Source organism: Salvelinus fontinalis, chromosome 32, assembly GCF_029448725.1.
Source record: "Salvelinus fontinalis isolate EN_2023a chromosome 32, ASM2944872v1, whole genome shotgun sequence".
Taxonomy (NCBI): domain Eukaryota; kingdom Metazoa; phylum Chordata; class Actinopteri; order Salmoniformes; family Salmonidae; genus Salvelinus; species Salvelinus fontinalis.
The window spans coordinates 43,071,681-43,094,823 of record NC_074696.1 but is presented as its reverse complement, the minus strand read 5'-3'; the positions used below and the strand labels follow the sequence as shown (position 1 = coordinate 43,094,823).

Below are 23,143 nucleotides of genomic sequence, written 5' to 3'. Positions count from 1 at the left end.
GGCTGTTCGGTCTTTTTGTGTTTTGTATGTTACTGTTTAATTAAAAATAAAGGAGAGCCGCACACTCTAGGAGCTCAGATGCAAAAATATTTAATTTACCAACGTTTCGACAGGCAAGCTGTCTTCATCAGGGTACAATAACAGACACTGCGGGATGACTCGTTTATATATAGTGTCAAGACACACAGGTGTCTGTAATCATGACCAAGAGTGGCCTAATATCATTGGTTAATTTCTCAAATATTAAAATGGCATAGAAAGAGCAGCATACAATAAATACAAATGGATAGCATACGATCATAGACTCACTTAAGACCACACAAGCCTACAAACAACCACAATCACTGTTTAATTTAAAATATATATGTTTCCCTTACCCATTTAGAGGCAAATTTCGCAATTTGCGGTCCTGTAGATCTGATCTGAAACAATTCTTGTCCTGTAAAGAAACATCTTTTTTTACATGTTTTTAAAAGTTGCAAGCACAGAAGATGAGCGCTAGAAGCGTTTTACTAACCATCATGATCTCGCGAGCTTACGTTCTGTCGCAAAACAGACGTAAGCTCGCGAGACCGTGATGGTTGGAATGAGGCTACATCGCTAGGAACAGATATAGATAGGATTCCAACAGTGAAAAGAAAAGCGAAAACGAGCAATTGCCAACACGGATTTCCTGTGGGATAAACACACAGGCCTGGCTGCTAAAACGGTAAACAATAAAGTGGAAATACACGTAATTGTATTCGGGTTTCAATGACAAGGTAATCCATGCGAGTCAAAGTACAGTCAGTTAGAATCAAAGCTAACAAGTAGCTAGCTAACGCTAGGTAAGATGGCGGTCAAAATTAGCTAGTATTAGGGCGCTAGGTAGCCGCTCTAAATAGCTATTTGCTAACGTTAGCGACATATTTTCAGAAATAGCCAAACAGTTACTTATTTCGAAAAAATGACAATTTATGCTATTCTTAACGAAAGCAGTTCGTGTGACATTGGTGCATTTCTGCGAAATATCGGGTCATCGTTTAGTAGCGAATTTAGCAAAGCGTTCGTTATGCAGCCAACTCGACTGAATTCTGACGTCGCAGTTAGCTAACTAGTCTGAGTCAACAAATTGCCATTTGTTGTCATGATGGCTAGCGAACTGACTTAGTTGTCTAACTGCACATTTTGGTCGTCCCATGTCTTTTTTAGGTATCACATTTAGTTAAACTGTCACAGTGACTAACCCACGTCATTAAGTTACTTAACTAACATTTGCATTAAGCCAGGTAACGTCAACTAGGTACGTCAGCTAACGTTCTTCTTAGCTACTGTTGTTATTATAAGGCCATCCCAACCTAGCTAAGTTTTTGTTATTGAGTGCAGTAGGCTAACGTTACTGTACTCTTGACATTTGACTGGCTTAACACTTGTGATCGTCAATACTGCCAAACCACCAGTATTTATTTATTTATTTAACCTTTGTTTAACTAGGCAAGCCAGTTAAAAACAAATTCTTATTTACAATGACGTCTAGGAACAGTGGGTTGACTGCCTTGTTCAGGGGCAGAATGACAGATTTATACCTTGTCAGCTCGGGGATTTGATCTAGAAACCTTTCGGTTACTGGCCAAACGCTACCCGCCGCCACAATATAGAGTTTGTGTTTCAACGCCTTTAAATGTACAAATGTAAGTCATGTTTAATTGTATAACTCCCCGCCAGGTTTGCTTTGGCTACTTTTCTTCCTTTTCCCCCACAATGCAGCTGTTATGTATCCCACCCTCCCATACTGAATGCAATCCAACCCCTCACCAACTGCAATGAGAATACCAAGTAACAACTCTTGTCTTGTCACAGATGCCACACTCAAGACGGTACCCGTCCTCAGAACTGGCCAGCCGGAGCAGCTATCAAGACCGAGACAGAGGACGCAAGCAGAGGCAACGCAGATCGCCCTCTTTTTCCTCTAGCAGTGACCGGGAAAGGGACAAAGACCGAAGGGGACGGGGAAACAGACAGGAGGGAAGCTATGCTCGCTCTAGGAGGTGTGTTTGTATGGCTGTATTATATTTGTTCACTTGTGTACTGAATGAATTGGTATGGTAGCTTTTGTACTGTGTGACTGTTTATCTGGTAGAAATGTTTTCATAGTCTTGAAATCTCAATAGATGTATGTACCTGTACCAGTGCCCGATGGCATTCATTTAATAATGTGTAACCTGAGTTTAAGCAATGTGTCTTAAATGGTCAGACAGCATTGCTCTAACCCATTGTGTTGCCGTCTTTCGCAGCTACAATAATCGCTCGGCAGACCGCAGGCCGTACGACAGACGCTACTGTGAGGGCTATCGGCGCCTGGACCAGAGCCGCGAACGAGACAGAGATCGCGGAAACAGGGATAGGGAACATGGAGCAGCAGCCGATGGTTACTACGCACCTGACTTATCACCGAGCATGTGCGACTACCGGCGGGGTCGTGAGAGGGAACGGGAGGAGTCATACCGAAGGAAGGGCAGCAGGCGTAAGCACAAACGAAGGCGGCGTAGAACCAGGTCCTATAGCCCATCCTCGTCGGTGAGTACAGCCCAGCCCGAGCTTGTCCTCTAACCCTCCCACTCCTTTCTTTCTCTTCTCTCTCTCTCTCCCTCATGTCTTTCTCTCTACTTCTCTTTAACCTTCTCTTGTCCACAGCTCCTGGACTTGGTAAGTAGTACAATCTTTTTTGTTTTGTTTTTGTCAGCAGGATTTTAGTTTTTTTTTTGGTCTTAGTAATTAAATCCAAATGTACTTTATACAGTCTTTTCATAAAATGAGTTGTGTAGTGAGACATTGATTGTTTTTTGACACCTTGTGGATAAAGCTTCAGCCACATTTTATCCTTCTGCATTAAGTAGACATGAATGAGAGGTAACCATAGGTTGGGATGTATCACTGATTTTAATCTCAAACTATTTCTGATTCATTTCCTTATCATTCTCAGTTTATTTGTTTTCTGGGAAGTACTCTGCTTAATTTTAAGTGAGCAATATTATAATTTGTAGATATTTTTGCTCTTTTATGAATTGGCTTTTTATTCATGAATGGATATGCAGGTTGCTTCCTTATTTGTAAGCAGCACGAGTTAAAAGGTAGAGGGGGAGAGAAGCAGAGGACGAAATGTGATCTTTGACTTGTTCCCTTGCACTATATCCCTATCGTTATATATTTCCTCACGTGGTGTCATACGAATCGCCCAATGACCACCACAACCACTACGTCAACTACAACACCCTCCTCCTCCCTCCTCTACCTGTGCTGCCTTCCATCGCCGTGGCTACGGCTGCCCCTGAAAACCCCCTGTCCCCCTGTCGGTCGTGTCGTGACCTGCTGATGCCGTGGGGGCTGCAAACAGCGGAGCGACAGCCGGACGCGGGCACTGAGTGTGAGGGACGACGAGGAAGGGCACCTGATCTGTCGGAGTGGGGACGTCCTGCAAGAGAGATGTACTCACTGCCACTACTCTATCGTAACCCTTCTCCATATGAGTATTTAATACCATAGAGCATTCACTGACAGGGGAGTGCCTGATGATGATGCCATGGTAGAATGTTGTTCGCTCTAGCTCAAAAGGCGGGGTGGATTGCACACAATGTTGAGGATAGCGGTTTTAGATAAATATTGCTCGTTGTGTTGAAGATATCTAGCTGTGGTATGTTTTTATATCGGAGATATTCAACCGACATAAAAAATATCTTCCCCTACCACCGCATTTCCTTAACTTCTTAATCGTCTCTTGCGCTTTAGTTTAAACTCAAGTCCAGATATACAAATATATTTTTTTTGTAGTGCATTTAATTAGGCAAAGCAATTATGAAAGTTTTAAATATTTTTCCAATCCCTCATATCTAGCGCTTTCCCTCAACTAACATGAGGTGTAGCTAGTAAACATTCATTGGGCCTCTACAACTTAAGTTGTCTGCAGTGTTGCAATTTTTTCCTTTGACAGTGTTGCATCTTTTTAATGCTACACTTCATAGTAAATTAAGAGCATGATAAAAACCAGTTATCATGATCTCATAACACCCACACAATTAACATAGTTTTACCACTTTCTAGCTCATATCCCTGGCATAACTTGTATGTTATCTTCAGTAATTCATGTTTGGAACCACCCCCCCCCCCCCCCCCCCTAGGTCTACACATTCACACTTATTTCAGGAAAAGTTTAGCTTGAGTGGGTCTTCTTTAATTACATAGGTTAACCAGTAAAACCAAACGCATTCCTCACACTCCCTTGCCCTAAAATAGGCAGACCACCACATCTGTAGGGAATATACTTTTGTTTTCCTTCCTATAAGCTGCTGGGGGGCACTCAAATTTACTCCCTCATCTTTTTTTTTTCTGCCCCTGTTAGTATGAGGACCCCAATAATCATAGGTTATCTAGGACTGTGGAAAAGTAAATATTTTTTTTATAGGCATCCCATTTGTCCACAACCTGAAAAGGGGAATGGGCGCTAGCATTGAAACGCCTAACTTTTTTTGCCTTGGTTTCCCTGCTCCTGTCCACATGTCTAATTCTTCTCTTCCCTTCTTTCCCGCTTTCTCCCTCTCTCTCTGTCTTCCAGATGAGATTGTCAGCACTCTGGGGGAAGGCACCTTTGGGAGGGTGATGCAATGTATTGACCATCGCCAGTATGTATCTGCATTAAAAACAACTGCTCTCCGGCCATTAGCTGGTGGCCTTTTTTAAAGCCTCTAGATTCCTATTTGTTTTCTGTGACGTGTTCCCTCTCCCTGCACTAGGTGTTTACTATTTACAGGTTTTAGTCCTAGACATACAGACCTCTGTGTAAACTCAGAGTGTGTCCCAAATGGCAGCCTATTAGCTAATATAGTGCACTACTTTTGATCATAGCCCTGTGGGCCCTGGTCAAAAGTAGTGCACTATAAAGGAAATTAGGTGCCATTTGGGACACCGCCTCTGCCTATATCACCCTCCCATGTAATTATGGAAGAGTGACGTGGCTCCGTGAGTTTAGCTGGCTGGGCGATTATACCCCATGCAAATGTGTGCCATGCTAATGTCCCTGCCTGGGCTCCCTGAAGCACAATATGAGTTTGAACTTAAATGTGATAATTAACCAAACGTCATTATGGGAACATAAGATGTTGCATAATCAACATGAAAAGACAAGAATTTACTCATCACAATTGTTTTCTTCTATGAAATCAGGTGGACTTTCATAGTTATAGAATTGGACAAATCATGTTTAGAGATTGCTTTTGAAACCTGCTTTTTCAATCTTAGTGTATCCGTCAGTCTTATTTTAGCTACCAAACCTGTGACACCAAGTTTCCAAGCAACAGCACTCTTGGTTAATGTAGATAAACCTCTAACATGACTCACTTTAGGTAATAAGAGCTTTACGCCATAAGGTATTCCCTAATGTATTGTGTGTTAGGACTGCACCTAAATTGTGACATTGACATGCGCAATACTTTTGATTTATTGCTCAGTTGACGTTCTCTCTCTCTCCTTTTTGCCGCTTCTCAACCCCCCCCCCCCACACACGTAGTCCCGCCCCCTGTCACTCAAGCAGGCAGTTCCTAGTGCTAGAGATTCACTCTGCATGCATTGACCAAAGAACAGCATGCAGTCAACAGATTTTTCCAAACAAGAACGCAGCTTTCCACTTTGCTTCTTAATATAAATCAAATGTTTCGATATTCTATTCGCTTGTGTAACTTGCTCTGTGCAACACGCTAGTTAGTTGGTCTTCGCAAGCTGCCAATGTGCCTAAAACATTTGTTAGGCTAGCCTTTAATACTAATCGCTAGCTAAATCCACTGAGGTAGGGTATATCTTCAGACTTTTGCTCTAATATAGGGTGGTACCAGTGGTGGAGTGTATATCAGAGGAAAAGCCTGAAGAATATTCAAAAATCTTTGTCTGAATATACCTAAGGTTAGTGCTATGAGGGATCCTTGGGACGTCCATACCCCTTAGCCTTACCTTAACCGTTTATCTTTCTCATTCATTCTGTGTTTTACAGGGGAGGAGCCACTGTTGCTTTGAAGATCATAAAAAATGTGGAGAAATACAAGGAAGCAGCTCGTCTGGAGATCAATGTGCTGGAGAGAATCAATGAGAAAGACCCGGAAAACAAACAGTGAGTACACCTACTACTTAGACCACTGGTGTATTGTTCATTACCAGTGAAGGGAAGAAAAAATAAAATAATAATAATATATACAATTCAACAATTTAAGATTTTACTGAGATACAGTTCATATAAGGAAATCGGTACATTTAAATTTCATTAGGCCCTAAACTATCGATTTCACATTACTAGGAAAACAGATATGCATCTGGTAGGGGAAAAAAGTAGGAGTGTGGATCAGAAAACCAGTCAGTGTCTGGTGTGACCACCATTTGCCTTATGCAGCGCGACACATCTCCTTCACTTAGAGGTGATCAGGCTGTTGATTGTGGCCTGTGGAATGTTGTCCCACTCCCCTTCAATGGCTACGCGAACTTGTTGGATATTGGCAGGAACTGGAACACACTATCGATCCAGAGCATCCCAAACATGCTCAATGGGTGACATGTCTGGTAAGTGCAGGCCATGGAAGAACTGGGACATTATCAGCTTCTGGGAATTGTGTACAGATCCTTGCAACATGGGGCTGTGCATTGTCATTGCCAAACAGGTGATGGCAGCGAATGAATGGCACAACAAGGGGCTTCAAGATCTTGTCATGGTATATCTGTGCATTCAAGGTGCCGTAGATAAAATGCAACTGTGTTCGTTGTTTGTAGCTTATGCCTGCACTCCGTTCACAACGTTGACATCCGCAAACCGCTCGACCATACATGTGGTCTGCGATTGTGAGGCCGGTTGGACGTACTGCCAAATTCTCTAAACCGGTGTTCGGTGGCTTATGGTAGCGGAATTAACATTAAATTCTCTGGCAACAACTCGGGTGGACAGTCCTGCAGTCAGCATGCCAATGGCATCTCAACTTGAGACATCTGTGGCATTGTGTTGTGACCAAACTGCACATTTTTAGATTGGTTGTTTATTGTCCCCAGCACAAGGTGCACCTGTGTAATGATCGTGCTGTTAACAGCTTGTTAATATGCCTCACCTGTCAGGTGGATGGATTATCTTGGCAAAGGGGAAATGCTTCCCGAAAGGGATGTACTCAAATTTTGTGCACTAATTTGTTTAAAGGTTTTTGTGCTTGGAACATTTCTGGAATCTTTAATTTCAGCTCATGAAACATTCAGCCAACACCTTTACATGTTGAGTTTATATTTTTCGTGTGTATTAGAAATACAGTTTCGGAAGGGAGACACTTTGGCTGTAAACTTAACTGACTAAAATCAAATCAAATATAGTCACGTGCCAAATAATAACAGGTGTAGCCTTACAGTGAAACACTTACTTACAAGCCCTTAACCAACAATGCTGTTTTAAGAAAAATACCTAAACACCATAGGGCCCTCTTTGACATATAAAGTATGTCAAAAATATATAGGTCCGTTATCTTTAAGTAATATAATTTTTGACCACCAACAATCACCAAAAGCTAGCTAGTTGGGGATAATTAAATTCCCAAATCAATGAATTTAGCAGGTGTGAGCAAAAGAACAAAGCATTAGCCGTGGCAAAATGCTTTTAATTGCAGGTAATTTGCTTTAAAACGAAAACATTTTCTTGTGTCTCGACTCCGTGGAGAAGTTTGTAAAATTGCAGGAAATTAGCTTAGCGATGCACAATGGGGGGGGCCTCTAAAATGTTCTCAAATCAAGCAGTGCTGAACATGCCCATTTCCACGGCCCTTTTTGATCCGAAAAAATGGCCTGACTCGATCCTGTATCATTTCGTTGTTGTTGAATTGTTTGTGTTATTTAATATGAAACTCCTCTTTACTCCCAGCCTGTGTGTGCAGATGTATGACTGGTTCGACTACCACGGACACATGTGTATCTCCTTTGAGTTGCTGGCCCTCAGCACCTTTGACTTCCTCAAGGAGAACAACTACCTGCCTTACTCCATCGCCCAGGTCCGACACATGGCCTACCAGCTATGCCTGTCTGTCAAGTGTAAGTTTTATATATATATATATATATATATATATATATATATATATATATATATATATATATATATATATATATATATATATATATATATATATATATATATATATATATATATATATATATTTTTTTTTTTTTAATTGACTTTTATTTAACCCGCTAAGTCGTTGAGGGCATGTTCTCTTTCACATTAATGACCTGACATAAGTACACTCAGATGCTATGATACTACCAGTCATCTAGTCATAATTCTTATTATAATTCTTAAGTGTACGTGCACTCCGATATTACGCTACTGTCTTGTTTGTATTGCCTTTATTTAACCAGATGACTTATCAAGAACACATTCACTTCAACAATTTCAACATGACCGTCAACTGGTCATACAGTGGATTTGCAAACTATTCAGACCCCTTTTCCACATTTTGTTACATTAGTCTTATTCTAAAGTTTTTTCCCCCCCCTCAATCTACACACAGTACCACATAATGACAAAGCATAAGAGGTTTTTAGAAATGTTTGCAAATGTATTACACTTTTTAGTAAACAATTACATTTGCATAAGTATTCAGACCTTTTACTCAGTACTTTGTTTAAGCGCCTTTGGCTGCGATTTCAGTCTTGTCTTCTTGAGTATGACGCTACAAGCTTGACACACTTGTATTTGGGGAGTTTCTCCCACTTTTCTCTGCAGATCCTCTCAGGCTCTGTCAGGTTGGGGGGGGAGCGTCACTGCACAGCTATTTTCAGATTCCACCAGAGATGTTTGATCGGGTTCAAGTCCGGGCTCTGGCTGGGCCACTCAAGGACATTCAGAGACTTGTCCCGCAGCCATGCCTTCATTGTCTTGGCTGTGTGCTTAGGGTTGTTGTCCTGTTGGAAGGTGAACCTTCGCCCCAGTCTGAGGTCCTGAGCACTCTGGAGCAGGTTTTCATCAAGGATCTCGCTGTACTTTGCTCTGTTTATTTTTCCCTGGAACCTGACTAGTCTCCCAGTCCCTACCACTGAAAAACATCCCCACAGCATGATGCTGCCCCACCACGCTTCACCGTAGGGATGGTGCCAGGTTTCATCCATACGTGATGCTTGGCATTCAGACCAAAGAGTTAAATCTTGGTTTCATCAGACCAGAGAAACTTGTTGGCTCTCGTGCCTTTTACTGAGGAGTGGCTTCCGTCTGGCCGCTCTACCATAAAGGCCTGATTGGTGGAGTGCTGCACAGATGGTTGACCTTCTGGAAGGTTTGAACATCTCCACAGAGGAACGCTGTAGCTCCTTCAGTGACCATCGGATTCTTGGTCACCTCCCTGACCAAGGCCCTTCTCCCCCGATTCCTCTGTTTGGCTGGGCAGCCAGCTCTAGGAAGAGTCTTGGTGGGTCCAAACTTTTTCCATTTAAGAATGATTGAGGCCACTGTGTTGTTGGTGTCCTTCAATGCTGTAGACATTTTTTGCCACCCATTTTTTTTTTGGCAACTCCAGATTTGTGCCTCGACACAATCCTATCTCGTAGCTCTGTGGACAATTCCTTCAACCTCATGGCTTGGTTTTTGCTCTGTCAACTGTGGGACCTTATCTAGACAGGTGTGTGGACTCCAATGAAGTTGTAGAAACGTCTCAAGGATGATCAATGGAAACAGGATGCACTTGAGCTCAATTACAAGTCTCATAGCAAAGGAGTGGAATAGTTACAGTACCACTCAAAAGTTTGGACACATAATCATTCAAGGATTTTTCTTTATTTTTACTTTTTTCTACATTGTAGAATAATAGTGACGTCAGCTATGAAATGACACATGGACTCATGTAGTAACCAAAAAAGTGTTAAACAAATCTAAATGTTTTATTTGAGATTCTTCAAAGTAGCTGCCTTGACGACAGAGTTGCACACTCTTGGCATTCTCTCAACCAGCTTCATGAGCTAGTCACCTGAAATGCATTTCAATTCACAGGTGTGCCTTGTTAATGTGTGGTATTTCTTTCCTTAATGCGTTTTGAGCCAATCAGTTGTGTTGTGACAAGGTATACAGAAGGTAGCCCTATTTGGTAAAACACCAAGTCCATATTATGCCAAGAATGGCTTCATTGTCAGATTGCTGCAAATAAACCACTAATTAAAGGACATCAATAAGAAGAGATGCTTGGACCAAGAAACGCAAGCAATGGACATTAGACCGGTGGAAATCTGTCCCTTGGTCTGACTAGTCCAAATTGGAGATTTTTGGTTCCAATCGCCGTGTCTTCTGGAGACGCAGAGTAGGTGAATGGATGATCTCTGCATGTGTGGTTCCCACCGTGAAGCATGGAGATGGTGTATGGGGTGCTTTGCTGGTGACATGTCTGTGATTTATTTAGAATTCAAGGCACACTTAACCAGGATGGCTACCACAGCATTCTGCAGCGATGCGCCATCCCATCTGGTTTGGGCTTAGTGAGACTATCATTTGTTTTTCAACAGGACAATGACCCCACACGCCTCCAGTTAGTGTAAGGGCTATTTGAGGAGAGTGATGGAGTGCTGCACCAGATTACCTGGTCTCCACAATCACCTGACCTCAACCCAATTGAAATGGTTTGGGATGAGTTGAACTGCAGAGTGAAGGAAAAGCAGCCAACAAGTGCTCAGTATATGTGGGAACTTCTTCAAGACTGTTTGAAAAAGCATTCCAGGTGAAGCTGGTTGAGAGAATGCCAAGAGTGCAAAGCTGTCATCAAGGCAAAGGGTGGCAATTTTGAGGAATCTCAAATATAAAATCGATTTTGATGTCTTAACAAAAAAAACAAAAAAAAGTTATAACGTGTTCATAGTTTTGATGTCTACACTATTCTTCTACAATGTCTAAAATAGTACATTTAAAGAAAAGCCATGGAATGAGTGGGTGTCAACTTTTCTCTGGTACTGTATAAGGTATTTTTTTATTTTTTTTATTTTATGCATTTGCTAAAATGTGTAACCTGTGTTCACTTTGAAATGTTTTATTTAATACATTTTAGAATAAGGCTTTAACGTAACAATGTGGATAATGGAAGAGGCCTGTATACTTTCCAAATGCACTGTAAGTCTCACTCCAACAACCCCTATATAGATCTCCCCTTGAGACAGAGGTTGGAATAAAAGGCCACCGTTGTTTACAATAAGAAGCCTTTAGCCACATGAGGGCATCGTTTGTTCAAACACCTGTCAGAAGAGGAGTGCTCTTTTCATTCGCCACCATCGAATGTGGATGTCTCGTTTGTTGGGATTTTAACTGTGATTTTTCTCCTGCCAGTTCTTCATGATACCAAGCTGACACACACAGACATGAAGCCAGAAAACATCCTGTTTGTCAATTCCGACTTCACCATGACCTATAACGTAGAGAAGGTGAGACGAGAAGTCAGGCCTCAGGATAATGGGCTTTCTTCAGAGCCTGTTTTGTGGTCAACAGGGTTGCACCCTATTCCCTAATAGTGCACTACTTTTACCCAGTGCCTGGTCAAAAGTAGTCTACTTTATAGGTTAAAGAGTACCATTTGGGATGCACTTTATAGGTTAAAGAGTACCATTTGGGATGCACTTTATAGGTTAAAGAGTACCATTTGGGATGCAACCTGAGTGTCATAGCAACTGCTTAAGCAGGCCTTAAGTGCAGATGATGAATTGGCCTAAATGTACCACCGCAAAAAAAATGAAGCATTTTCTGTTTGGGTACAGGTATGGTTAATGTCAAGGTTACTAGATATCAGAAATTGAGTAATCAAGGCATCACTCACGGGCCCCTTTTCTAAAAGTTTACCTTTTACTTGTTTCATGAGGTTTGAAATTAGTTAATTGATAGTGGAAACTTTATTTTTTAATATATATATATATATATTTTTAGGACGTTTTCTGTTTTTAAACCATGTCCTTTTTCACCTTCCTCCCTACTCCCTACAGAAGCGCGAAGAGCGGACCGTGAAGAGCACGGATGTACGGGTGGTGGACTTTGGCAGTGCCACGTTTGACCACGAGCACCACAGCACCATCGTCTCCACACGGCACTACCGCGCCCCAGAAGTCATACTAGGTGAGTGACCTCCCACTTCAGACTCCATTCCTTCAGGCCAGTTGGCTGATCAATTGGATGAGGACTAGGGCTGTAACAGTGACCGTATTACGGCCACACCGGTGGTCACGATTCACGGCGGCAGTCAAATTCCACATGACCATTTAGTCACAATAATTCGGCTTCTCCAAGCTCTGATGCTGCCGATGGTAGGCTACTAATGACCAAACTTGCTAACTGCCTGGTACTCAGCACTCTATTGTCCCTCTAATAACTCTGACATCAATGCTAATGTAATCAAAAATCTAATCAAACACTTCATGAGAGCCCATGTTGCGCAACATTATTATAGGCTATGCAATTGCTGTTTAAGTGCATAGATTACTTTTTTTTTGAGACCGATTCATGGTAATGGGTCATTCTAAATCGAAACAAATGTCACACATACAGTGCATTCAGAAAGTATTCCGGCCCCTTCACTTTTTCCACAAAATGTGGAAAGTGAAGGGTTCTGAATACTTTCAGAATGCACTGTGTGTTGTTTAGTGTATGTAAAGAAAAGATTAAATCAAGAATAGGTTAATATTCACCCATCACATGATGATGATTAACTGTCATGGTCAAAGCATATTGATGCAGTAGTAGCTAAGATGGGGAGAAGTCTGTCTGTAGTAATGCGACGCTCTGCCTTAACACTATCAACAAGGCAGGTCCTACAGGCCCTAGTTTTGTCACACCTTGACTACTGTTCAGTCGTGTGGTCAGGTGCCACAAAAAAGGACTTTGCAGTTGGCTCAGAACAGGGCAGTACGGCTGGCCCTTGGATGTACACAGAGACCTAATATTAATAATATGCATGTCAATCTCTCCTGGGTCAAAGTGGAGGAGAGATTGACTTCATCACTACTTTTATTTATGAGAGGTATTGACATGTTGAATGCACTGAGCTGTCTGTCTAAACTACTGGCACATAGCTCAGACACCCATGCATACCCTGCAAGACATGCCACGAGGTCTCTTCAGTCCCCGTGTCCAGAACAGACTATGGAGGCACACAGTACTACATAGAGCCATGACTACATGGAACTCTATTCCACATCAAGTAACTGACAGAAGCAGTAAAAAACACCTTATGGAACAGCGGGGACTGTGAAGCAACACAAACATTGGCACAGACACATGCATATATATATATATATATATATATATATATATATACACACACACACACACACACACACACACACACACACACACACACACACACACACACACACACATGATTACATACACACTATAAATACACATGGATTTAGTACTGAAGATATGTGGTGGAGTAGGGGCCTGAGAGCACACAGTGTGTTGTGAAATCTGTGAATGTAATGTTTTAAAGGTATTATCAAGTGCTTGTCACATTGTGAATGAGAGACTGAGGTGTGTACAGCCTGCGCAATAAACAAAGCCGAGCTAGTGCCTTTTCGTGCGACTTTTTTCAAATCATTAGTCTCATGCAGCCTTGGTGTATTAAAAATCTAAACATATAGCCCAACATTTTGTATCACAACTAAAGTTACATGAATAACTCTAAATTAAGCATATAGGAGTACTTTTTTTTTTGTTAAACGCTCAACATAGAATAGCCGCATGTGTGCACTCAAATTGTTTGGAGAAAATATCCTATTTAATTCCGTTATGTTCAATTTGTATTCTTCATATTATAAAATAATGCCATGGAATTTTAACCAAATCTTGTCTGCTAAATGAACTAGTGTAGCCCACAGCCATATGGCATAGCCAGATCAGGGCTTAACATGGACAACTAAGAGTCTATTCTATTCTATTCTGTCTATTCTATTCTGTTCTTCTGAAAGACTAAATTTTCTTCATATCATGCTTCTTTAGACCTGTCTAAAATAATTGATTTATTTGGAAGGTGTAGGCTATATTACATGGGTTTATTAGACTGTTTAATGTAGATGTTCTAAAGGTCTGCATCAGTGGCTTGTAGGCAATGTTTGGAAGCCAGGAAATGTGTTTGTTAATTACTGTGACTGGCAGTTATTTGCTTGACAATTTCATGACCGCCACAGCCCAAATGAGGACTATTCTAAACTAAGGGTGGTGTAGCCGCTACGTTGGCAATGAACTGCTGTAGTCTGTCTGGTTGCTTCAGTTGGGCGAGGAGGGCTATTCTAAAACAGAGGGGGGGGGGGGGGGGGTTCCTTGGCAGTCGTGTTGAACTGTCATAGCCTGCCAGTTCTGTTCCAGTCAGGTAGACACTGAACAACTCAGTCAGACACTAAGCGCAGTTGATCGGCTTAACCTCGCTTAGTAGTGCATGAGATAATTAGTTGAGTGTGCTTTGAGCAGGGTTGATTTGTCTTTTCACGTCATTTTAAAAGCTCAAGGTGTACGCTTACCCTTGGCCATGTTATGTGGCTTGGGTAAGGCCTCCCTTGTTCTATTTAAAGAAACTCAAAAGCTGCACACTCACCCTCTTGATCTGAAGTGATAAACAATGTTTAGGCAGAAAGCTGCTGTGTTGAGACTTGGGTTGTTGCTTTTGATAAATCGAAGCACTGGAGAAAGAGTGAGGCTAGTGTCTTAAATTGAGTTTTTCCTGCTGTTTTGTTAGGTTCCACCAGCCTACACCAATTCAATATGCGTTGAATAATAAGGGGCCATTTCCTGGACACAGATTAAGCCTAGTCCTAGACTAAAAGACAAGCTAAATGGAGAATCTCAATTGAAATACTTTTTAATCCAGCATTAGGCTTAATCTGTCTCCGGGAAACCACCTGAGAAATGTTATTTTCCACCCATTATGTGTTTTGTCCTGCAGAGCTGGGCTGGAGCCAGCCTTGTGACGTGTGGAGCATCGGTTGCATCCTGTTCGAGTACTATCTAGGCTTCACCTTGTTCCAGGTAAAACCCCACCTCACTTCCCAACCCAATTCTGTCTGTGGCGACAGCTGCCTTCCTAGATTGGTCGATTCAGGTTGTCAGGAAGGACTGAACAAAGCCCAGAATAGCTTGCTGCCTGGTCACTCGGATTGGTCAACCCGGAGTCGGACCAGTATCACACCAACATATGTACCCACAAATACATTTGCACACGTGCAAGAAAACACGCACATGTTGAGCCGGAGAGAGCAGCAGGGAAACACAGCTGCTAATCCTATTGAGGATCAACCCTTGGTTGAGGTTGTCCTCCGTATTCTGAGTTTTGCTTGGCTGTGCTTCTAACACCATAGATGCCAGCTCACACATTCTATTCAAAGCTCTCACCTTCAGCCACATTTTACTCAGCGTTATTAAAATTGTTTCAAGATAGGTGAGCACTCTGATAAATGTATGTTTGCATCGCTGATATCCACTATCTACTTTTATGGCTATTTTATACATTGAATAAGAAATGGTGATGAAATTAAGATTCACCGTGGCTATCTTGTTTGTTCGTCCCGCCCTCAGACTCATGATAACAGGGAGCATCTGGCTATGATGGAGAGAATACTGGGGCCAGTGCCCTCCAGGATGATACGCAAGACAAGGTCAGAGCTCACACACATACACACGACCAGGTGCATCTTGTGTATTTAGTTGCAGGTCAAAAAGCAATCCAACACACACCCCCGTAGCGTCTAGTTGTTGACGCAGGGCATCAAAGTAAAGGTTGGTCCATGCCACATTTTAAAGGGCCTTTTTTGTTTCTGATGTTTGTCATTATGTCTTGTGTCGAACCCCCATGGCAACTCCTCCAGGGTGCTGCCCCTGCATGCACGTGCACACACAAACTGTTCTTCTAAGTGTTTTTTATCTCCGTATGCCACGCCTCAATCTTTGCGGCAATTTCTCAACTCAGGAAGCAGAAATATTTTTACCGCGGCCGTCTGGACTGGGACGAAAGCTCATCGGCTGGGAGATACGTGAGGGAGAACTGCAAACCCTTACGGGTAAGAGAGCAGCTCCTTTTCCCTCCTTGTGTAGCACCCCACTACTTTATCTTCCTTGCCCTCTACCTCTCATTCACCCTCTCATATCGGATTAACCAGGAACTTCTAAAATCATCCTCTCTTTAGACATGTTAAATCAACCCTAACCCCGAATCTAGTATCAACGGTTCCTGGTTTTCATTGTTATGCTCATCACATCTCTGTATACCCTCTCTCTCTTTTTTTCTCTCTCTCTCAGAGATACCTGTTGTCGGAGGCTGAGGAGCACCATCAGCTGTTTGACCTGATTGAGAGCATGCTGGAGTACGAGCCCACTAAGCGCCTGGTTCTGGCCAACTCCCTCAGACACCCTTTCTTCGAATCGGGGACAGCAGGCGATGCGGTGGGGGGGAAGAGCTGGGAGGGCAACCGCGACATCAGCCGGTGACACAGGGCCTCCAGACTCTTAAGGATAGAGGGATTTAAGGTGGAGCAGACAGATAGGACTGCTTAAGGTGGTGTATCACAGCATGAACCTGTTCCCTCCTGCTTACTAAACTGCCCCACCTCCAAAGCCAGGAGAGGGGCTCATGCTGGCAGCTAGAAGACCAGAAGAACTTCAGAAAAGGACAGTCCTCTAAGTCCTCTCGGCTTCTACTCCCAACAGAAGACATGAAGAGATTAGAGTTTTTAGCCCAACCTTAAACTACCCAGCTCCAGTCTTCCGCATGTAAAGAAAAGGACCGGTCTGGTCTAGGTCCATTTAAGTGGAACACTAGTGAGAGCAAGAGGGATCCTCGCTACGAAATCAAATGTTGTGACCCTTTCGTTTGATGTCAGACAATTGGCGAAAAGGGGAATTGTAACGTGGTTAGTTCTTCCATTTAAAGAGCACTATTTATTTGGGAACCATCGATCTGGACTAATATTAGCCAATTGGATGACATGTTTTGTCAATGAGTGATTGACACATCACATTGTTTATACAGGCCTCTCCTATTGCTATATTTATTTCTGTTACGTAATGCTTTCGAGGAGAGGGATTATGCTGCCATATTGATGTAATAATAGTACTCACGCCTAGACGTGTTTTCTCAGCTGGTCATCTTGTCTGGGGAACTGACCCACACACACACACAACGCAAACTGCCTTTTATACTTTGTGATAGGATCAGGCTTGTGGTCTATGAGAGTGCACGTACCCACAGGGTCATAGTAGTCATGTGTGGCATCCCAATGCCACATGCACACAGCAGCACAGTTTACAGTATTTATTATGAGACGCTACTGCTGGTCCTCTCCCTGTACAGTACTTTTTGTATAAGATTTAAAAGTATAAAACTGTATATATGTATGATTGTTTAGAATTAAAGTGAAGTCCTCCTTTGCCAGGGCTTATAGTGCTGTTAATGTCAGCTTTGGCCTCTGGCACAGTTATGCGAAGGCTTTTTGTCTTAGATGCTTGACTGTGTCTTCTGAATCCCTGATTTACCTTGTGACTGTAGCCCTTAGGAGGATTTCTCTGTGTCTGGCAACTAGTGTTGGCATAAGATATAGCTGGCTGACAGGAAACCCCTTAATGACCCTGGCCTATTGGCTCTTTCATAGTATTTTACCACCAACTATGCTACTACTAACCAAATAGTCTGTAGCGCTACACTCTTCATATTTCCTTCATTCTGATCTTCTCCCCACCTCAACCCTATTAGAGGAGGTCCAAGGTCCCTCCCCTCAGATGTTCTACGCCAATGTGTTTTGAGAAGGAATAGGTAGAATGCAAGGGAAGCTTGAGATTCACCCATGGAAACTCCTCTGAAGTCTGCCTTCCAGATCTGACATAGCAGGCTCACCCACGGGAAGGGCCAAGGACAAGAGGATCTGCTGTGGCAGCCGCCTGGCAGGTGTACTTAACGTCATGGGTACTCCTTCATCTGTCACTAACTCGTCATCTCTCTACTACCTTAGTCTCTGCCTCACTGTCCCTGGCCTGCTTATCCTCGCTCCGTCTGTTTCTCCCATCTGCTTCTCCCATCTGCTACCATAAAAGTTAGAGCAAAGTTTAGCAAAGCAAGAATCTGTAGATATATGCTGGTAAACTAAGGCAGACAAAGTTTATTCAGACCCCTTGACCTTTTTACATTACAGCCTTATTCTAAAATGTAATCCCCACCCTCATCAATCTACACACAATACCCCATAATGACAAAGCAAGACATTTTGCATATGTATAAAAAAAAAAATTAAGCCTGATTTGGTGGATTGCTGCAGAGATGGGAGAACCTTCCAGGAGGACAACCATCTCCACAGAGGAACTCTGTCAGAGTGACCATTGGGTTCTTGGTCACCTCCCTGACCAAGGCCCTTCTCCCCTGATTGCTCAGTTTGGCTGGGCAGCCAGCTGAGTTCTAGGAAGAGTCTTGGTGGTTCCAAACCTCTTCCATTTAAGAATGTTGGAGGCCTCTGTGTTCTTGGGAACCTTCAATTCTGCAGAAATGTGTTAATACCCTTCCCCAGATCTGTGCCTCGACACAATGCTGTCTCGGAGCTCTACGGACAATTCCTTCAACCTCATGGCTTGGTTTTTGCTTTGACATTCACTGTCAACTGTGGGACCTTTTCTATAGACAGGTGTGTGCCTTTCCAAATCATGTCCAATCAATTGAATTTACCACAGGTGGACTCCCAAGTTATAGAAACAGCTCAAGGATGATCAATGGAAACAGGAGGCACCTGAGTCTCATACAATGGGTCTGAGTACTTATTTACATAAGGCATTTGTTTAAAAAAATATATATTTATCTTTGCTAAAAATTCTAAACTTTTTTTCGCTTGGTCATTATTGGGAATTGTGTGTAGATTGAGGGGGAAAATGTAATCAATTTTAGAATAAGTCTAATGTAACAAAATGTGGAGAAGGGGTCTGAATACTTTCCAAATGCACTGTATATGTAGCAACAAAGGCAGACATTAGGTTGAGAGTTAAGTTCACTGGATGAACAAAACTATTAACCTTTAAACGTCTAGCTATAGAAATAAAAAAATAACCCAAGTAACCAAGTTTTATAATTGAGATTGTGTATTTTTTTTGCATTACCAACAGTTTATTTCCATCAGTCAATGTATAGACATGATCAGGTACAAAGTGGTGGAAGGCTGATGGGTCAAGGTTAGACGTTTCCACATAGGATCTTGACCTGGTATTGCATCAATGAATCAGTTAACTTCAATTGGCAGCTATTCTAAAGAAAATAGTATTCCCCACACTCTGACATTGAAAATAAAGTGATTCCTTTTAACACTGTTCCTCCAGACCATCGGTTCTCTCTCCCTACCCCCTCTTTCACTATGATTTATGGTCAGATTACCCATCCATTGCATCAGAACTAAAATTAACATCACCTGGCAACACGTAGGCCTATACTGACAGTTCATTACAAACTAATCAAATTTAAGAAATGGGAACAGGTCATTCCATGTCATCGTTGAAATCAACATGACATGCTTGTTTCTTTCTTACACTGGTTTGTTTGCGACCCTGTAGGTTCTAATTAAATAAGTAGCGCTTACGTCTTCAGCTAATCTGCCTGAGAAGCTAGGAGGGTCATCTGTTAAATCCCCATAAGAGGAGACTAGCCACTTTCCCGGACAAATGCGCACTAGTCCAACCTCAAACAATGCTGTCACTGTGAGGAGTTATTTGGAGTACTTGACTATATTGGATACTGCAAATAGACAATATTTACAGGTATGTGCAATTAGAAAAGGATGCACGTCACACTTGAAATTGATTTTGGTTTTGATAATGTATTTGCAATTATTTATCAGTATGTGTTGGCTGTATTCTAAATATTGTCGTTGACGTTGGTTCCATTGTCATTGATAATGCCCCTTTTTAAGACTGTTCAGATCAACTTGCAATTAGAGACACTGCATGCATTTCGTTTTGTGTCATTTCCCTCCTTTTGTACTCCCAACTCAATCGTTATTCTATCTTTGCTGTTGACAGGTCTGAAAAACAGCCCATCAGTCGAGTTCCTCCAGTCAGTCAGCTGAGAGATACTGAAACACTACTGTAGTGCTCAAAGCAGCACAGACACACACAACTAGATGGATCTTATGGTGGATCTTAAGTCCCTGGGTGATCCCATCAAGCAGTTCAGCGATTATGTGTCAGGGACCGGGACCAAACCGGACAACAAAATAGGCACCAAAAAGAGCACAGGGGCCAGACGGAAGAGCATAGTCGTGAGCACAGGGGCCAGACGGAAGAGTGTAGTTGTAGTCCGGAGGCACAGCATAGTCAGGAGGAAGAGTGTCCCTTGCGCCAAAACGTGCACCAAGCAGAGAGCCGTACCAGACTCCTGGCTCAGTGCATACCAGGCTGACATTCAGAGAGAAAGGTAGGGATGGTTGGCCATTGTTTTGAGTAGATATAAAATCATTAAAGGCCAGTTTCCCGGAAGGAAATTAAGCCTAATCCTGGACTTAAGCAATTTCAATGGAGATTCTTAATTGAGTGTGCTTTTTAGTCCAGGACTAGGCTAAATCTGTGTCTGGGAAACCGACCCGTAGAGCTTACATAGATAAGTATCAAACTTTTAGGTATATCTGCTTGGGAGACTCACAAAATGCCACTGAAGCATCTCTAATGTTTACGTATTGTGCTACTGTAGGAAACTGAGAGAGAAGAAGATTGCCGAAAGGTCCATCAGAAGGAGGAGTCAGCATTTCAGGAGCCAGCACTGCCTCCCAAAGGTAATTCAGTCTGTGTGCATGTCATGTGACTGGTCATAAGAACAGAAGGTCACTCACTCAGTAGACATCTGATCTGAGAAGATAGCAATTTAATTTTGAAGGAGTAATGGGTGAAACTTGGGAATCACGAGACCTATTCTAATTGAACTGCCCTCCATATGTCTCTCGTTTTATATGAAGGGATTACATGGGTACTGTTGGCCAGGATTTTAGACTTACAAAAGGCATAATTGAACTTTTTTTTTCTATCTTCGTGTAGAGTAAGACAAATGCCAAGAGGAACCAGAAATCTGCGAAGGATGATTCGCTGTTTGGTGCCTTCCAGGGGCTCAGTCTGAACGTGACGGGAGGCGCCCAGAGCTCTATGGCCTCAGGCGGAGACCAGTGTAAAGTCATGTGAGACAAAAGACTTGACTCATAACCTGGCCTAGGCTTCCAGGCTTCGCTCACGTGCGTGAAAGCCTGGGCCGAGGCAACATATCATCTAACACTTTAATCACGTCCACCAGCAGGCTCTCTCTGTTGACATGTGTATGGGATAACATTTGAGACTGGGGACGAGGTTACCTACACTTTCCCTTGAGACATTCTGAGAAGACTGAACAACGGGGGAAAACAACAGGTCTTGTTTGGTGATGAGAAATCACAATGAAGCCAACGTTTTAAAGGTAGACTCAACAATATGATGTAGATGCAGAAAGTAAACAGAATAGTGGGTAAATTTCCGCAACAACTAAGTGCAAGGCTGTTTGGCCCCGTACCTACCACGTTGGGCTCCTGAGTGGCGCAGCGGTCTAAGGCACTGCATCTCAGTGCTAGAGGCGTCACTAAAGACCCTGGTTTGATTCCGGGCTGTATCACAACCGGCTGTGATTGGGAGTCCCAAAGGGCGGCGCACAATTGGCCCAGGTTAGGATTTGGCCAAGGGTAGGCCGTCATTGTAAATAAGAATTTGTTCTGAACTGACTAGCCTAGTTAAATAAAACTATTTTTTAAATATGGTTTCCACAGTCACAATTGGGGTTAGGCATAAGGTTAGCAGTGTAGATAAGGTTAGGTTAAAAATCACTTTAAGAAGAGAAATTGTACAAATAGGCGGGACTTTGTGGCTGTGGTAACTAGTTACGACCCTCTGACAGCTTGAAGCGAACCTGTGCATGTTCAAATACTGTGTGAGAGCGCCATCTTGCATCTCCGTATATCCCAGTATCTGCGGTGCTACTCGTGGCAACGTCATTTTGCTGAGTCTACCTTTTCAGTTTGTTTAAAGATGAAGGGGGTAAGTGCGCTAGCATATCTGACACCACAAGCTCTGGGGGCCCATGCGCCTGTCATCAATGTCTATTTTTATTTTATTTAATAAATCATTTTGACAGTAACCCTCAAGTCAATCATAAACCTTTTCAATTTCCATATGTATTAAGAAGCTAAGTGTTTGTTTTTTGGGCTTCAGAAATGTGACTGAAAAAAGTGCCTCAGGCCTTGTAGCAACTGATAATGTAATGACTGCCAATAATGTACTAGCTGCTAATGTAATAACTTTTGCATTCATAATGTAATAAATGCCGATAATGTAATAAATATGCTGAATGCATAACAAGGTTTTTGCGCACAATGTAATAATTACTGCAATAATTATTACATTGTGTTGATTATTACATTATGAATAGTGTAACTTTAACCAATAATGTAATATTCACTCTATTTTTATTTTCGTGCTTCAGTAATAGCTGACTACACACCAAACCACATTTCTGAATCCTAGCTCTAAACCTGACTTTAGCAGTAATGTCAATACACAGCCCCAGACAGTCAGTGAATCTCTGTAAATGAGGGAGCGAATGAGCGTGTGTGTGCATGCAATTTGTTCTCAACTAATATGCAATGTTTTTTTAATAGATATACACTGCTCGAAAAAATAAAGGGAACACTTAAACACAATGTAACTCCAAGTCAATCACACTTCTGTGAAATCAAACTGTCCACTTAGGAAGCAACACTGATTGACAATAAATTTCACATGCTGTTGTCCAAATGGAATAGACAACAGGTGGAAATTATAGGCAATTAGCAAGACACCCCCAATAAAGGAGTGGTTCTGCAGGTGGTGACCACAGACCACTTCTCAGTTCCTATGCTTCCTGGCTGATGTTTTGGTCACTTTTGAATGCTGGCGGTGCTTTCACTCTAGTGGTAGCATGAGACGGAGTCTACAACCCACACAAGTGGCTCAGGTAGTGCAGCTCATCCAGGATGGCACATCAATGCGAGCTGTGGCAAGAAGGTTTGCTGTGTCTGTCAGCGTAGTGTCCAGAGCATGGAGGCGCTACCAGGAGACAGGCCAGTACATCAGGAGACGTGG

General features: G+C 42.4%; 2 protein-coding genes across 3 annotated transcripts; both read left to right on the top strand.

Annotated features, from left to right (window-relative positions):
• The first annotated feature begins 559 nt into the window (after window positions 1-559).
• clk2a (CDC-like kinase 2a) lies at window positions 560-19,084 on the top strand. 2 transcript variants are annotated; one of them, XM_055894758.1, is made up of 13 exons: window positions 560-709; window positions 1,840-2,027; window positions 2,274-2,556; window positions 3,374-3,464; window positions 4,589-4,655; window positions 6,017-6,133; window positions 7,907-8,073; window positions 11,339-11,433; window positions 11,986-12,115; window positions 14,937-15,019; window positions 15,566-15,645; window positions 15,957-16,047; window positions 16,286-19,084. In XM_055894758.1, exons 2-13 carry the CDS (start codon window positions 1,840-1,842, stop codon window positions 16,472-16,474), a joined length of 1,581 nt encoding a protein of 526 aa, XP_055750733.1. In that variant the 5' UTR covers window positions 560-709; the 3' UTR covers window positions 16,475-19,084. The 2 variants fall into 2 exon arrangements, with proteins under 2 accessions (XP_055750733.1, XP_055750734.1); XM_055894759.1 differs by lacking the exons at window positions 560-709; window positions 1,840-2,027; window positions 3,374-3,464 and having other exon boundaries at window positions 2,467-2,556.
• A 104-nt stretch (window positions 19,085-19,188) lies between these two features.
• On the top strand, window positions 19,189-22,722 carry si:ch211-81a5.8 (uncharacterized protein LOC560648 homolog). The gene is made up of 3 exons (XM_055894761.1): window positions 19,189-20,426; window positions 20,700-20,781; window positions 21,041-22,722. The coding sequence occupies exons 1-3, from the start codon at window positions 20,134-20,136 to the stop codon at window positions 21,179-21,181; spliced, it is 516 nt and encodes a 171-aa protein (XP_055750736.1). The 5' UTR covers window positions 19,189-20,133; the 3' UTR covers window positions 21,182-22,722.
• Window positions 22,723-23,143: the final 421 nt, after the last annotated feature.

What these genes read in the sequence shown, in the direction of transcription:
- clk2a (XM_055894758.1), top strand. Translation starts at nt 1,840, where the DNA reads ATGCCACACTCAAGACGGTACCCGTCCTCAGAACTGGCCAGCCGGAGC. An exon ending in TAGGCTTCACCTTGTTCCAG is followed by an intron (nt 15,020 to 15,565) that starts GTAAAACCCCAC and finishes TCCCGCCCTCAG; the next exon opens with ACTCATGATAACAGGGAGCA. An exon ending in AGAACTGCAAACCCTTACGG is followed by an intron (nt 16,048 to 16,285) that starts GTAAGAGAGCAG and finishes TCTCTCTCTCAG; the next exon opens with AGATACCTGTTGTCGGAGGC.
- si:ch211-81a5.8 (XM_055894761.1), top strand. Translation starts at nt 20,134, where the DNA reads ATGGATCTTATGGTGGATCTTAAGTCCCTGGGTGATCCCATCAAGCAG. An exon ending in GCTGACATTCAGAGAGAAAG is followed by an intron (nt 20,427 to 20,699) that starts GTAGGGATGGTT and finishes GTGCTACTGTAG; the next exon opens with GAAACTGAGAGAGAAGAAGA. An exon ending in GCCAGCACTGCCTCCCAAAG is followed by an intron (nt 20,782 to 21,040) that starts GTAATTCAGTCT and finishes ATCTTCGTGTAG; the next exon opens with AGTAAGACAAATGCCAAGAG.